The sequence below is a fragment of the Mastigoproctus giganteus genome, chromosome 3, assembly GCF_048544385.1.
Source record: "Mastigoproctus giganteus isolate SK-2022 chromosome 3, ASM4854438v1, whole genome shotgun sequence".
NCBI lineage: Eukaryota > Metazoa > Arthropoda > Arachnida > Uropygi > Thelyphonidae > Mastigoproctus > Mastigoproctus giganteus.
This window is the reverse complement of record NC_143577.1, coordinates 1962476-1980345: the sequence shown is the minus strand read 5'-3', so window position 1 is coordinate 1980345 and position 17870 is coordinate 1962476. Positions and strand designations below refer to the sequence as shown.

Sequence of the window (17870 nt, the reverse complement as noted above, 5' to 3'; positions counted from 1 at the left end):
TTTGATAAACTTCTAACATCCCCATGGTGAATGTAGATGCAAAATATCTATTGAATTTGTCAGCAACCTGAGCAGGGTCATCAACAGTTAACCCATTGACATGCAAAATATCTATTGAATTTGTCAGCAACCTGAGCAGAGTCATCAACAGTTAACCCATTGACATCAAGTGGCCCAATGTGATTCAGCCCCTTTCTTCTACTGTTAATATAAGCATAGAAGTCTTTGCTCTGTTTCTTGGCATTCTTCGCCAGCAACTTCTCATAATTTGCCTTACTGCCTTTGTGACTTGATTACAGACTAATTTATATCAACCATAGTCTTCTGTATCACCTGATAATTTTTATGTATCCAGTGCACATTTCTTCTCTGCCACGTGCCTCAATAGTTCATCTGACACCCATTTAGGTCTAAGCCTTGAATAGTATTTCTTTGTTAGTATGAAGAGAGTAGTAGCTTCTTTGATTATTTCCCTGAATGCTTCCTATTTAGAATTTGCTGTTGGTAACATCATCAGTTGGTCCCACTGCATAGAATTTAAAAACTGTCTGAGACCGCTATAGTCACCCAAATGAAAGCATAAACCATTCCTTTAGCCTTGACAATAGTCATGTTTTTAATTAAATTCCACATTAGCATTAGCAGAGGCATACGATGCAAGAGAGCAAGCTTATGCAGCATCGGCCAAAAAAAAAAAAAAAAACCCCGCCCATTTCACCCCTCCATTCGTTCCAAATGTTTGTCCAGCTCAGCCTTAAATTTATTTAGGCTATCAACTTCCACAATAAATATGGAAGTCTGTTCCACCAATCAACTACCCGCTGGCCATAGGCAAATTTCCGCACATCTGTTCTACAACTGTCTTTCCTCAATTTGAATCTGTGCCCCCTCAGGTTCTTAATCTGAGCAAGAGGAAGAATCCCATTAGCATTCAGCTTGCTCAACTCATTCAAGGCCTTATACACCTCAATCAGATCACCTTGCAGGTGCCTGCTCTCCAGGTGCTGAAATTTGCAGAACTTAAGCCTTTCTTGATAAGAGCACTCCTTTGTTCCCCTCACCAATCTTATTGCCCCTCGTTCTAGCAACTCTACATCCTTCCTAAAATGAGGCCTCCAGTCCTGTATACAGTACTCTAGGTGTGGCCTGACCATTGTCTTGTATAATAGGATAATCGCCTCCCTGTCCCTGCTAGCAAAATTCCTATATATCATTGACAAGACTCCATAACCTGCCCGGCAGCCCCTCTGCACTGCTCAGTGAACTTCATAATTGACTGCACAATTACCCCCAGGTCTTTTTCACTTTCCACTTCCCTGAGTGTAGTACCACAAAGTTGGTACGTTTCTCTCGGTTATTGCTACCCATATGCAGTACCTTACATTTGTCAATGTTAAACTTCAGTTGCCATCTCTCAGCACATCTACTCAACTGTTCTAGATCCTGTTGCAGCAGCGTACTGTCATTAACAATCCTGCCAACCTTTGTATCATCTGCAAACCTGGACATTAAGCCTGATATACCATCATCAATAGCATTAATGAATACAGAAAACAACAATGGACCCAACACTGAACCCTGGTGGACTCCACTAATAACATCAGTCCACAAAGAGCAGTGTCCGTTGATTACCACTCTTTGTCGTCTCCCACTCAACCATCCCTTTATCTATTGTAGCAACTTATGATATACAGGTAATCCTTTGACACTGTATATCAAGAGGAATATAGCGTAACTTTTTTTTTTTCATTAACTCAAAATTAATAATTTGAGAACTCAAAAATATATCTCAGAAAAAAAAAAAAAATACCATTAACATATCTTAATATCATATCATGTAATATAATATCATAAAACAGAACTTTTTATACCATAACAGCCCCTTTTAGAGTTCAGAAATGAAATATGATGAATATTCTTCTTGCTGTTGGCTAGACAGTAAATGTTAACTAAAAAATTTTAAAAATAAAGAAAACACCATAACAAGTGAAATAGTTGTTTCTATGCAGGTTTAAGGTTTATACAAACGAAAAACTACAGTAGACAGAAGAAAAAACTCTGGAAAGCCAATTGGCTGTCACAAACTGAAATGAAAATTTTGCGAGAATAACCTGCCATAAAGAAACACAGCATTTCACTGGTTTTGGAGCTTCCTTCTTTTTTAAAACTTTTTAGTTACATTTCCTGCCTAGCCACTAGCAACAAGAATATTCATCATAGAACTTTTTATAATTTTAAATCAATTTGAGAAATATTTTCATTTTAAATCAATTTGAGAATAAAAAAATAGTAAAATAATAAATTTATGCAGTTCAACAAAAATAAAATATCATCAAAACTACTATAACTTACAAACTGTCCCATGGTTTTCTTTCCATCTTTTTTCACTTTTTCAAGGAACTCAAGTGCATAATAAGTGTAACGATCAATCACATAAACCCCAATAGTTGGATCACCGTGATGCTAAAAAATAACATTTAGGTAATTTGGTATATCTTCATTTTAACATAAATAAAGGAAAATCAAATTCTAAGGAATAAAAATAATTTTTACCAATATCCTACCGCTGTTAAAGGGATAAAGCTTGGTAATAAAATCCACTAATTATCTTTTAGTCATCTTTAAGTATATATTCATTTAAGATGGCAAAGTGACTAATGCTATTCTGTCATCTGGAGTGGTTGATATAGTAACTTCATATGGTACACTAGTTTTCTTTTCTTTTCTTTTCTTTTTTATCACGTACATTATAAATGGTTATAAAAACTATTAAGATACAAAGGCTGATGATCACAAGAGAAAAACTGACTACAGACTGCATCTGTAGTTCATATATAGCAGCCTTAGATTGTCATTCAATATGGTCTTTTTTTCTAATCTCAAAAATACAAGGCATCATATTTGAACTTCTTGTTCAGCACTGAAAAAATTACCACATCACAGTTGTTTAAATGAATTTTTATTAACAATTTCTCTTTTCCAAAAAATTCCTGTGGCCCCTTTAACTTTAAAATCAAGGAAAAAGTATTTCTACAAATATGTAGTAAATCATTTCGTTTGCCAAGTTTGCTTTCCCTTGATACATTCACAAGTCAAGGAACTTGATGTCCTTTGAAAAGATCTGTTTTCATTAATTGTGTAGCATCCCTTTTTGGTAATGCATGAAGACAAGTATCTCTAAAAATGAAGTGTTATCACTGACCACAAGACCAAATTTAAGTCAAAATCTCAACCTGAAGTTAAGGTATAAGTCCTTAAAATTCAATTGTAAAAATCAATCTGGATAATCACTTCATTAGAAGAGTTTTCTAGAAAAATAACTATTACAGTTAGCAAGCAAATGTTTTAAATAGAATAACCATTGAATCATTGACTAGACAAAAATAAAGTAACACACATTATTCATATGCAGCCATGTTATAAGCTACTAACAATCAGATTGAAAATATCCTGTGCAATCACTCATGTCAGGAAAGTAGTTTTTTGAGCTATCCCCGTGCAACCCTACAGTATTTTGAATTTTTTTTTAAAATAACTACTGTGTTTATGAATATGATAGTTTAATTTTTACACTTCATATACCATTACTGAATAAAACAGAAAATTTCAGTTAGAAAAGTCAACTGGAAGCCATGGTAGAAGAACCTAAGATTTTACAAAATTTTATTTTATTTTATTTATTTATTTATTTTTTTTTTTAATAACTACTACTACAGATCAGATATTGTATATTTAGGTAACCACAGAATCAGTAACCAGAAAAAAAATAATAATAAAATAAAATAAATAAATAAAAAATAAACAATTTGTTGATAGGCAGCCATGAAATAAGCTACTAAACATTCCAGAGGAAAAAATTCTACACCAATTTGTTTAGTATTATTGACAGGAATATAAAATTTCAATCAGAAATCTCTATTAGAAGTCACAGTATAAAGACCTAAAAGTTAGGTGTGAAAATCAGCCCACACAGTCACTTCAGGTACAAAATGTTTTGATAAAAAATAACTATTACTAGTTTAAGGAGAGTTATATCTATTAAGAACACAGAATCCTTAACTAGAAAAAAAAAAAAAAATATATATATATATATATATATATATATGTGTATAGTTTAAGTTGCAATAATAAAAATCTGTTTAGTATAAGATAGGTAGCTGTAAAACCCAATAATAGCCATAGCTGGTCCACAAGGCCAAATCTAGTAGAGGATAAGACATGATTAAAATATAATGATAAATAAACATGTTAATATATACATATATATATATAGTCAATTATAGGTAAAGGGCACATTAATATATATATTAATGTGCCCTTTACCTATAATGGGATGTATTTTACCTATATTTGGATGCTATATATATATATATATATATAGCATCCAAATATTCCAGAGTTAAATTGCAAAATATATATATAAAACCTTTTACTGTGTTACCAAATATAAACTAATTAAGTGTTACTTATGCAACTAACCGATTAATGCCATCAAATGATAGAACATTACATCGGACGTTAGGTATGTCCAAATTATATAAGTTATAGTGTAATGCAAGTAAATCCATAGTTTGAAAATCGATGTAACCACCGGCCAACCATACCTCCAGTATACATGAAAAATTACATGAAACATTATTATATGAAAATTATAATATTAGGTTAATCATCATAATAAGCCATACATGGGAACATATTTTGCAAGAGACTTTGTCAAGGGCTAAACCCCTACAAAATAAAAACCCATGTTAGACTGAGCCATCGGTTTCTGTTATCATCTGCCTGTATACCAAATCCAATATCCATAATAATGGATAATTCAACTAATTTAAAATTAGGTTATAGTGCTTACATAAATAAGCATAAATATAGCCGTACAGAAAGGGAAATGTCTAACCAAAATTTTGTAATAATACAGGCTGGATGATATTTAGCCCGACCGATAGCAGCAACATTATAAGCCCAACTGAGAAATTATTATTATTTGCTGAACAATTTGCAGAAAAAATGGCTAATCTAGCTAACTAAAGGCGAACGGAAAGCAGAGTAGGTAAAGCAATAGTACCTCACTCCCCCTCGAATTACTCTAATAGTTCGTGAGATATGAAAAATTAAGGCGAGAGGATAGATAAAAGTAAAACAGAAAAGAAAAAGCAATTTATCGATTTTTACATCGGATTAACCGGGAGTGTAAATTCCTGACCCTAAAAGTAGGGATCCTGGTTAAGTGGTAATAGCCAGTCAAATATATCAAAGAATGCAAAAAGCAACAGGAAAAAAGGAATGGCTAATTCCTAAGTAAATTTTCTATAAATTTAAATTCAAAAATTAGGTAGTGGCCAACATTATATAAAGCTTTAGACAACAAAGGAGGGAAAGCCCTTAAACAACAATGGAGGGAATACCGTAGAACCGGTATGTTCCCGTCCAAGAATCTACGTTACATACATTACCGTAAGCCAGAGGCGGGAAAAAAAACTAAACGCCTGCAGCAAACGCACAGGACGTTTATAACTGCCGCGTATACAGCGCCACTTAAAATTTGTCCAATAATAGCCTAGTTAGGGATGACCTATAAGTATGAAAGCGCCCTCTGTAGTAGAGAAAGCAAAACCAATAATTCTCAGATGTCTAAGAGACCTCTTAGTAAAAAATGAATTAATTCCTACTGCAAAAACACATATAGGTACCACTTTTCTAAGGCGTAAGCTATATATAGCGTGTTTATGCAACAGTACCTAGTATGTACATATATATACAAAGGCTAATTAGTAAACCGCTCGCTCCATAGATACTGATGTATAAAAATCTATAGATACTGATGTATAAAAATCTATAGATACTGATGTATAAAAATCTATAGATACTGATGTATAAAAATCTATAGATACTGATGTATAAAATTCTATACTTCTTTTTAAAAAATATAAATTATACCAGCAAATAATACCTTTAAAATCGAGAAACTAAGCCCCTTACTTGTAATTCCATATTAATTTTGCCTAATAGCATCCATAGTATCCAACTGGTTAAGATCATCGTGGTATTGTTTTTGGGCTATTGACAAAGCCGTACTAATATGTTTCAAAATGAAGTTATGTGGGAAACCGTTATCTAATAAATTGTGCTTAAGATCTATCAGTGCATCTATAACATCACTTTTATTATTACAGATATATAATCTTCTGATACCTTGTGTCACTATTATGTTTTTAAGGATACGTATTGAGATATTTGTACCCCAACTGGTTAGGTCTATAGTTTTGAAATTAAATTCTTTGTGTTTGTCAAATACCTTGGTAGTTAGGTTATTGTTCTTAATATGAATGTCTATATCCAGATATGCAGCTTTACCAGAGTCACACTGGTTAGTGACCTCTAGAACCAAATCCTGCGGGTAGTGCTTAACTGCTTCTGCATGAAAGTTAGTATAGTTGAACACTATTAAGTCATCTATATATCTGAACATATTAATATCTTTATTGAAGTTATTTTCAAAATGGTGTAGATATAGATTGGCCATAAGACACGAGCTACTTGCCCCCATAGCTATGCCAGTATGCTGTATGAAAATATTGCTACCATTATAAATATAGCTGTTGGAAATACATAAGTTGAGTAGGTTATCCCAGTAATTACGTTGGCAGTGTAGAATTTCGCTATATTCTGTGAAATAATTATTTAAAACCAATTTTAAACTATCATATATATATATATATATATATATATATATATATATATATATATATATAAATTCATAAACAGCTAAGTAACAAGCAATCAAATTTTGGGATTATTCTGACCCTATGAAGCACCTCCTGGCAGGTTAAAGAGATATATAGCCATAAATATAATTATCCTGTAAATATGGAAACAACAATATATTACTGTTTCCATAATACAGTATTAAAAAGAATATAATATTATGGTCCAATTTTATAATACACATTCTACTTACATAAAAGTACATAGTTATACATACAAGATGTCGTTTACTTACTGACAAGGAATCCTCTCCAACTCGGCTGCTAGCCACAGCAAGAATACCGGGTGAGTAAAATCTCTGAAACATGGATTCAGCTTGGCATGTGTCAACCATAAAAAAAATTTCATGATACCTAGTAAAAAGTTAGTTATACAAGGAAATAAAAAAAAATAAATTACTGGAGCAATCTGAAGAGATATGAAATATTTCAAAGAAATACTAACTTTAATAAGTTAAAATATAATTCAGAAAGAAGGCTTAATGCATGGTGCAAATTATTCTGCAATTTTATTGGGGGAGGGGGATCAGTTATGATGAAAATTACAATAAAAATATTTCAATTACACTGTTTCAACAATGTTATGGAGCTAATGTGTTAATGCATACTAAATAAGGTAATATCATACCTGCACGTATACACGCACACATACACTAACCTCCGTTTCTGCCACATTTGCTCAAAGGCATCAGCCAACTCAACATTTGTAATCTCTTCTGAGTCTTGGAATTTCAAAAATCCATCACCTCCATGACCTAAATGGAACAGAATGTTTCAGAAACTTTTTTTATTTTTTATTAGAAAATGAGAATTAATCATGGTTCTATCACAAAAGTATTAAATCTTGATTAAACATTTTTATTTAATTTTTTATTTAATGGATTTTTTAATGGATTTATATTTAATTATATTTAATGGATTTTTTTGATCATTTAAAATTGAAGGGTGCATTGGGTAACAATACACAGTAACAATCCAACAGTCTGGCATCTGAATGGGCCAGCTTCATTAACTCCCATACATCCCATTTCCTTTTTGCCAAGCTTACTAAAGATAGGCTGCCCAGCAACGTTACTTCAATATTACAAGGGTTTGTCTACCAGGGGCAAAAGTTGATGATGTAGATCTTTTAAGGGCACAAAAGGTGATATTGTTGTATACAATGGCACCAATGATATTAAGAGTAGGACAAAGGCAGAATTACTTAGCAAGTACAGGTCAATGTTGAAAAAACCTGCGAGTTAAGATTGAATTTGAACATGTCTGCAATTCTGCACAGATATGATGGGAGGGAGTATATGTGAAAGCCTTGTCAATCAATTCGGCCCTAGAGAGATTGTGCAAGGCTCATCGGGTAGAATTTTTTTCAGCCTGGTCTGTGCTTGTTAGCAGGAAAGACTGCTTCTACAGGGATGGGATACACTTAAACAGAAAGGGTGCAAGAATATTTGCTCATGCTATCGAGGCATTGTTTGTTGGGTTGGAAACTGTTAGCTTCGGAGGGGGGGAGGATACATGGACTAATAGATTAACAGTAGCTGCTGGCAGAGGTAAGTAATAGTAATAGAGGCATGTGATGCAAGAAAGCAAGCATATGAGCTTATGTAGAATTAGCCAAAAAAAAAAAAAAAAAAATCACACGACCATTCCTGCTAAAGGTTTGTCCAGCTCTTCCTTGAATTTATGTAAGCTATCAACTTCCACAATGACAGATGGAAGTTTGTTTCAGCAATTAACCACCCGCAGGCTAAAGGTAAATTTCAGCACATCTATTCTACAACTGCCTTTCCTCAATTTGAACTTATGCCCCCTCATATTCGTAATCTGAGCAGGTTTTTTTTTTTTTTTTTATGAAACCCCAAACACAAAAGGTATCAAAACCTATAGTACTTAGTACCATGCATGGGTTGAAGGAGAAGTATGGGGGGAGGGGGGTGCCGGAAACTTTGCTCTAGAGACCAAACATGGGTTTCACCACTTCAAGCCTCCAATAAGCAAAGTGGTGGTATTTCACCGGTTGATGAAAGTCATCTACCACCTGTAAGTGGAAGAATCCCATCAGAATTCGGCATGCTCAACCCATTTAAGGCCTTATACACCTCAATCAGATCACCTCACAGGTGCCTAGTCTCCAGCCACTGCAATCTGCAGAACTTAAGCCTCTCTTGGTAAGAGGATCCCTTCATTCCCCCCTCACCAATCTTGTTGCCCTTCTCTGTACACGCTCAAGCAAATCTACATTCTTCCTAAAATGAGGCCTCCAGACCAGTACGCAGTAGGTGTGGCCTGACCATAGCCTTATACAAAGGGGTAATCACCTCCTTTTCCCTGCTAGAAAAATTCCTGTATATCAGTGAAAAAATTCCATGACAGGAAAAGTGAAAGTGATTCTTGCACTGCTTCTATTGGAATGAGCAGCAGCCTGGAAAACAAGGTGCCAGGGATTTCAGAGACTGCTGGGAGTCATTGCGGAACAAGTAAATACATGGGCTGTGTTAGGGCAGCTAAGAATAAGAACAGTGCATGTATACTTGCGTGTACACAAATGCTAGGATTGATTTTTTTTTTTTTTTTTGATTTGGTAGTAGTTGGCGCATCGGCTTCTGTGGCCATATTGCACCTCCCAAGGTTTTTGCAGTACTTTGATCCAAGCCCGAGGCGGGAATCGAACCCGCGACCTTTGGGTTGCTGGGCAGGTGCTTTACCCACTCGGCTAGCCCGGTCGGCACAAATGCTAGGAGTATAGTAAATAAATTTGATGAATTTGAGGTGCTGGTCAAAACATCAAAGGCAGATATTGTTGGGATATCAGAGACGAGGTGTCACAGATATAAGGAATGCAGAATTGGAATTTGGGGAGTACAATATGTACACAAAGGATAGACAGGAGAAGGATAGGGGGGGGTTATGCTATTAGTTAAGAAACACATAAAATCTAAGGAAATGCATCCATTTAACATGAGTGGACAGTGCAGTGTTGATTCAGTTTGGTGTAAGATAAGCACTGGGAAAGAAATATTGAGAGTAGGAATGTGCTATATTTCTAATGACTCTGATGAGTAGAATGAACAGCTGTACAGAGAAACAGTGTGTCAGTAAATCAGACTGTCTTATAATGGAGAATTTTAGTTTCCCAGATATTGACTGGAACATGTGAGTTGGCTATTTGCACATAGCAAGGCTTTTGTAGACTTATTGGATGATTGTTTTCTACAGCAGCATGTTTGGGAGGCAACCAGAGGGAGTAATACTCTTGATTTGATTATCAGTAGTGATATTTCATGCATTAAGAATCTGCAGATTAAGGAGCCACTAGATGGCAGTGATCGCAGTGTGCTGATGTGGGATTTACTCAAAGAGGTAACTACCATCAGGGGTAAAGGGAAGGATTTTTGCTTTCGTAAAGGTGACTACAGAGGTCTGAGACAGTTTATAAAGTCTATACAATGGGACCAACTGAAGATGTTACCAATGGCAAATTCTAAATGGGAAGCATTCAAAGAATTAATATTGGAAGCTACTAGACTTTTCATAGCAACTAAGAAATATAGTTCAAGGTTTAGGTCTAAATGGATGTCAGATGAACTAATGAGACATGTAGCAGAGAAGAAAAATGCATGGGATACATATAACAGGTGACACAGAAGCCTATGGAAGATATCAGCTGGTCTGTAATTAAGTCACAAAGGAGGTTAGGCAGGCAAAGGCAGATTACAAGAAATCTTTAGCAAAGGATGCAAAGAAAAACAGGAAAGAGTTCTTTACTTGTGTAAATTCTAGAATGAAGGGGATGAATCAGATTGGTCTACTTGATGATATCGATGGTTCAACCGTTGATGATCCTGCTCAGGTAGCTAACAAACTGAATGAGTATTTTGCATATACAATTACACATGAGGAGTTATTCAGGGAGGGGAATAGCAGAGGTGTATTAAACTATGGTAGTGAGTTAAATGATTTTTTAATAACTGAGAGAAAAGTGGAGAAATTGTTGAAGAAAAGCAGAAGAAAGGCAGAGGGGTGGATGGGATCTATCCAGTTATATTAAAGTATTAAAGGAGGCAGCAAAGGAAGTAAGCAAACCCTTAGCCATAATTATGAGAGCTTCGTTGGACTCAAGGGAAATACCCATGGACTGGAGATGTGCAAATGTGACCCCAATTCCAATTCACAAAGGAGGATCAAAGGGTGACACGAGTAATTACAGACCTGTTAGTTTAACTTCTGTTCCAGGGAAATTAATGGAGGTACTGGTTAAAGAAGCACTGCAGGACCATCTAGACAACACTTCGGTTATAGTTCAGACACAGCATGGGTTTGTTAAGGGGAAGTCTTGTCTGACCAATTTGATTGGATAATATGATGTGGTCACAAAGGAACTGGATGCAAAATATAATTTTGATATCATATACTTGGATCTTAGGAAAGCTTTTGATACTGTTGCATTCGGAAGACTACTGTACAAATTGGAGCAGTATGGTTAAGGGCACAATGCTCCTATGGATAAAGGGATGGTTGAGTGGGAGAAGACAGAGAGTGGTAATCAATAGACCCTGCTCTTCGTGGACTAATGTTATTAGTGGAGTCTCCCAGGGTTCAGTGATGGGTCCATTGTTGTTTTCTGTATTTATTAATGATACTGATGATGGTATATCAGGCTTAATGTCTAAGTTTGCAGACAATACGAAGGTTGGCCAGGTTGTTAATGACACTAATGACAGTACGCTACTGCAAGAGGATCTAAAAATGTTGAGCAGATGGACTGAGAAGTGGCAACTGAAGTTTAACATTGACAAATGTAAGGTACTGTATATGGGTAGCATATACAGTACCTTACATTTGAGGTAATATCAACGGTATGGTACATATCAACGGTATGGTACTACACTCAAGGTGGTAGAGAATGAAAAGGACCTGGGGGTAATTGTGCAGTCAGATATGAAGTTTTCTGAGCAATGCAGACAGGCTGCAAGAGTAGCTCATGGTGTCTTGTCAATGATATACAGGAATTTTTCTAGCAGGGATAAGGAGGTGATTATCCCCTTGTATAAATCAAATGTCAGGCCACACCTTGAATACTGTATACAGGTCTGGAGGCCTCATTTTAGGAAGGATGTAGAGCTGCTAGAACAAGTACAGAGAAGGGCAAGAAGATTAGTGAATTGAACAAAGGGTTACTCTTACGAAGAAAGGCTTAAGATTTGCAAATTACAGTGTCTGGTGACTAGGCACCTGTCAGGTGATCTGATTGAGATGTATAAGTCCTTGAATGGTTTGAGCAAGCTTAATGCTGATGGGATTCTGCCTCTTGCCCAGATTAATTGCCTGAGGGGACAAATTCAAATTGAGGAAAGACAGTTGTAGAATAGATGTGCAGAAGTTTGCCTTTAGTCAGCGGGTGGTTGATTGGTGGAACAGCCTTCCATCTTTTGTTGTGGAAGCTGACAGCCTAAATAAATTTAAGGCTGAGCTGGACAGGCATTTGGAACAAATGGAGGGGTAAAATTGGAGGGGGTTTTTTTTTGGCTGATGCTGTATAAGCTTGCTTTCTTGCATAGTATGCCTCTACTAATGCTAATGCTAGTACAGTCAGTCCTCGTATAACACGTGTTTACACTACACGAATTCGATCATACATGATTTGTAAATAGGGGAACGATATCTTATATAACACGAACCAAATTCGCTTATGCATGATTCGCCTTTGTGTTTACAAGAAATGGCAGTCGAATGCAGAATAACCCCAACCGAACGCAACACAATAGGAATAAAGAGAAGATCTGAAAATGTATTTTATCTTTTTTATATTAGTGAAGGGGAAACACATTTCACCATAATAACATAAAAACCAACACAATTCCAGCTATCAGTATAATTGCAAATGCAATTAGTTTGAGTTTACTACCAGTTTATAACAGATTCCAGTAGCAGAAACATAGCTGGAAACTGTTTTTATTGTTTTATGGTAGTAACCCCTAGAAATGTGCTTTAGTAAAATGTGAGGTGTTAATAGAGTATCTCTGCCTTTACGGTTGTTTATTCAGTTGCTACACACGCGCAGCTTTGTTTATGTGTATCAAGCGTGCCTCCTCGTTTTGTAATTGTGCTTTATTCTCTAAAAATGAGTAAAATACTTAAAAGGTGTGAAGAGGAAGCGTCCTGGTGAAGACACTGCAGATTCAGAGAGAAAAAGAAAAGCGATATCAATAAACAGAGGCAGACTTGGTCAAAAATTCTTACCCGGGAAAATTTATAGTGGCCTCATACTACGGTTTATGGCCAAAATCACACCGGCTTCCGGCCAACCGGGGTTTCCCCGGTAAGGCTTATGGCCAGTCCGCATCTGTCGATAGAGAAAAAATATGAAATTGTGAAATGCTTTGAGTGAAATGAAAGACCATGTGATACTGCACGTGCAACAGACCTAAATGAGGCAACGCTGAGAATTACAAAGAATGCAGAGAAAATAAAAACAACTTTCATAGCAGGAACAACTCAAAGTGTAATTAAAATCCATTAGATTAAGACACAAAGAACTGGAAGAGATGGAACGGCTGTCATCTGTTTGGATGGAAAATCAAACAGAAAACAAGTTTGCTTACGATAGAAGCAAAAGCATTAGCAATATTTTATTATGTGATAGTCGCAATAAAATACATAAGTATTTTATTACGATTATTTATTGTGTTTGGTAATGTTTTAGTTACAAATGTGTGTTCAATCTTGGGTGGTCGGCACCTAACCCTATTTTCCCCCATAGGGCCTGTTGTTTATATTGCACGATTTTGCGTTGCACGAGGGTTTCTAGGAACACAACTATCGTGCTATACGAGGACTGACTGTATAATGATGTTATTTTCAACCCTTCTAAAACTCAGTCTTGTCTTATATCTCGCAAAAAGGATTCGATTCTTCTGCTCCTATGCTTATCTTTAGTGACACTCCGATTTCTAGGCAAAATGATATATCTCTTTTGGGGATTACCCTGACTTCTAATCTCTCTTGGCATAAGAACATTAATATTGCTTCCTCTGCATCTAAAAAACTTGGTTTTCTCTTTTGCTCTCGGCGTTACATTTCTTCCAAACAGCTGCTCACTCTGTATAAATCGCAAATCTGCCCAGCCATGGAATATTATTCCCACATCTGGGGTGGTGCCCCCAAAACCTCTCTCAGGGTTCTTGATTCCATTCAGAAGAGGGCAGTTAGGTTAATTAATGATTCATCTCTAACAGAGTCTCTCCACTCGCTTTCTCATAGACGTACTGTTTCTGCTGCATGCCTCTTCTACAGATACTTCCATGGGCACTGTTCTTCTGAATTGGCTTCTATAATTCCTGCTCTCTCTTTCAAAACAGTCCGAACACGTGCCGCCACTAGCCAACATCCATTTACTGTCCAACTTCAAACCCACAGAACCAACTTTTCATCTTCCTCATTCAACTGCCATTTTCTGGAACAACCTTCCTTCATACGTATTTCCTGAAAATTACAATCTACAGAAGTTCAAGCCCAATGTCAACAAATATCTTCTTTCGTCTTCTCAACCTCCAACCCAAGCATGATACTAAGTACTATAGGTTCTAATACCTCTCGTGTTTGGGGTTCACATAAAAAAAAAAAAAAGAAAAAAAGTTACATTAGGCTTAATGTTTAAGTCTGCAGATGACACAAAGGTTGGCAGAATGGTTAATGACAATCATCAGGGCAAGCTACTACAACAAGATCTGGGAAAATTGGGTCAATGGGCTGAGAAATGGCAGTTGAAGTTTAACATTGACAAATGCTAGGACCTACACATGGGGTGCAGTAACTCCAGAGTAAATTATCAACTGTGTGGTGGTACTACACTCTGGGTAGTGGAGAATGAAAAACACCTGGGTGTAACTGTGCAGTCAGACATGAAATTCTCTGAGCAGTGCAGGCATGCTGCCCTGCCAGGACAGCTCATGGGATCTTGTCAATGATATACAGAAACTTTACTAGCAGGGATAAGGAGGTGATTATCACTTTGTATAAGGCCATGGTTAGGCTGTATCTGGAGTACTGTATACTATAGGAAGGATTTAGTGGAGTTCTGGAAGGATGTAGTGGAGTGCTGGAATGGATGCAGAGAAGGGCAACCAGATAAGTAAAGGGAACGAAAGGGTGCTCTTACATTATCTTAGAAAGGCTTCAGTTCTGCAAATTGCCATGTCTTGAGACCAGGAACCTGCAGGGAGATCTGAGTGAGGTGTTTAAAGTCTTGACTGGATTGCTTAAGCTGGATGTGAACGGTATTCTTCCACTTGCTGAGACTACACATATGAGGGGACATAAATTCAAGTTGAGGAAGGATGGTTGTAGGATAGATGTGTGGAAGTTTCCCCTTCAGCCAGCAGGTGGTTGATTGTTGGAACAGGCTTCCATCTGTTGTTTGGAAGTGGATGGATAGAATAAATTCAAGGGAGAACTAGACAAATTCTTGGAGGGTACGGATGGGTGAACTGTGTTTTTTTTTTTTTTTTGGCTGATGCTGGTGAAAAGTTTCTCCAAGATATTTCTAAAATGGAGAAATATCTTATAAAAGGCAAAAAACAACAAAATAAGTGTTTTGTTATCAGATAAACATTTTTGTAAAAAGAATAAGGTTAATAGATCCATTGTTCAATTTTTAGTACTGTATGTAACATTTTCTTAAAATATAAGAAATTTTTTTTACTAGAAACTTAGTTTTTTGACTTTAATCCCTTCTCCCTTAAATTGGTAGGTGTTACAGCAATATGGTTGCCATATTTGAATGCTGAACAGTATAATTTAATTAGATTTCAGAAAGGCTTCTGACAAAGTCCATCCATATGAATGTTTTGCAAAGAAGTGTGACATTGGAGGTAAAGTACTACAGTAGATAAAGGGTTGTTAAATTGTAGAAGACAAATATGGCTATAAGTAGCCGGTGCTCCAAATGGACCAAGTGATATGAACATTACTTGCTGATGATATTAAGGTGGGCAGGTTTTTAAACAATTAGAATTAGCGAATGTTGTGGCAATAAGGCTTAGACAAATTATATAACTGATCTAAAAAAATAGCACTTAAGCTTTAACACTAGTAAATACAAGATACTACATCTGGGTCATACTAATCACATATTAAATTATCAAGTGATGGATAAACACAACATTTGAACATGAAATGGTCTGGGGAAGGCATAATACTGTCTTCTCCAGACTATATTATAACCCACTCTTCATATGAAGTTCCCTCAACAGTATATTAAAAGTTCAAGCATAGCACATTCAGCACTAGCAATGACATACAGGAATTTTGTCAGTAGATATAAAGAGATAATTATCCCACTGTACAAATCAATGATCAACCACATCTTTAATACTGTAATACAAGTGCAAATGCCTCATTCCAAAGATCTCGGGCAGAAGGGATAAGATTAGAGGAAGAAAGGGATCTGGGAGTTATAATACAGGCAGATATGAAGTTTTCGGAATAGTGTAAACAGGCAGCCAAGAAAAACCATGGTGTCATATCGATGATTGTTTGAACATTATCCTGTAGAGATATGGAGGTCATAGTCCAACTATATAAGGCAATTGCCAGAACACATCTAGAATACTATGTTCAAGTAGGAAGACTTCATCTGAAAAAAGACATTGAGCTTCTTGAAAGGGTCCAAAGACAAGAAATTCACATGGGGAGATCAGAAAAATGGCAACCATATGAGGAAAGACTCCGTATATATATATGTGGGTTACAGAGTTTGGAAACCCGGCACCTCAGAGGTGACCTGACTGAGGTTTATAAGGTTCTGAGAGGGGTTAGCAAAATGAACGAAGGTGGAATTTTCACTGTTATAGAGAATTCCAGAACTTGGGGGCATAAATTCAAATTACAAGGGAGGAGGTTTAGACTAGATTGTAGGAAGTTTTCTTTTAGCCAGTAAGTCACTGATTGCTGGAATAAGTTCCCTTCACACAGGTAGTCGAGGCTGACAGGCAAACAATTTTTATTTTCTTATCCACTCTTTCCCCCTTAGCCGGTGCAGCAAAAGCCTAAGGCTTCTTTGCACTATATGGCTATTACTATTATAGTATTAGTATTAGTAATGGCCATATGGTGCGAGGAAGACTAAGCTTATGCTGCACCAGCCAAAAAAAATAAATAAATTAAATAAAATAAAATAAATAAAAAAAGAGTAAAATATTAATAGTAATAAAATTAATTAAAATAAATAATAAGAGAAAAGGAAATTGACAACCTATGCACGTTCCTCCTCCCATAGGTAACTATCCAGCTGATCTTTGAATTTCTCCAAACTGTCAGCCTCAACCACCCATGTAGGTAACTTATTCCAGTAATTTATAACTCACTGGCTAAAATAAAACTTCCTGCAATCCAGTCTAAACTTCTCCCACTGTAACCTGAATTTATGGCTGCTAATTCTAGAATCATTTATAACCGTAAAAATTTCACCCTCATTCATTTTACTTTTGCCTCTCAGAGCCTTAAACACCTTGATCAAGTCTCCTCTAAGGTGCTTAGTTTCTAAGCCATGCAACCCACATATTCGAAGGACACCCTTTTGCCAATCTCACCAGGTGAGTTACCTGTCTTTGGACCCTTTCAAGAAGCTTGATATCTTTTTTAAGGTCTGTCTCCACACTTGAACAACACAGTATTCCAAGTGTGGCCTAACAACAGACTTATATAATGGGATTATGATGTCCTTATCTCTACTAGCAAATGTTCGATAAATCATCTATAGGACACTATGGGCCTTCCTTGCAATCTGTCTACAATGCTCGGAGAACTTCAAGTCTGACCATATCGTAACTCCCAACTCTCTTTCTTCCACTAATGACTTTAGTTCAACCCCACCAAGTGTATAAGTTATTTTGGGGTTACTGTTCCCCAGGTAATTACCATTACTATTTTCACCTGAGTTACTGTTGGTTTTCCAGCCTGCACAACACACAATTTGGCCTATTAACACAATTGTACATACATAATACACAATGGCACAATACAGTCTAAGTTACTGATGTGCCAACAAACCTCATTTCAAGAATGACATTGATTTTCTTGAAAAATCGGGAGATCACAACTAGATTA

At 36.1% G+C, this 17870-nt stretch overlaps 1 protein-coding gene across 1 annotated transcript in view; it reads right to left on the bottom strand.

The window, feature by feature from the left end:
• The window catches only part of LOC150087607 (GPI-anchor transamidase-like), an 85769-nt gene that overhangs the window by 9123 nt on the left and 58776 nt on the right, over positions 1 to 17870 (bottom strand). Inside the window, exons 5-7 of the mRNA XM_090369883.1 lie at positions 7423 to 7519; positions 7001 to 7118; positions 2353 to 2463 (exon numbers count right to left, since the gene is read on the bottom strand). Of these exons, the coding sequence (XP_090226009.1) occupies positions 2353 to 2463; positions 7001 to 7118; positions 7423 to 7519 (326 nt within the window). The remainder of the gene's footprint in view (positions 1 to 2352; positions 2464 to 7000; positions 7119 to 7422; positions 7520 to 17870) is intronic.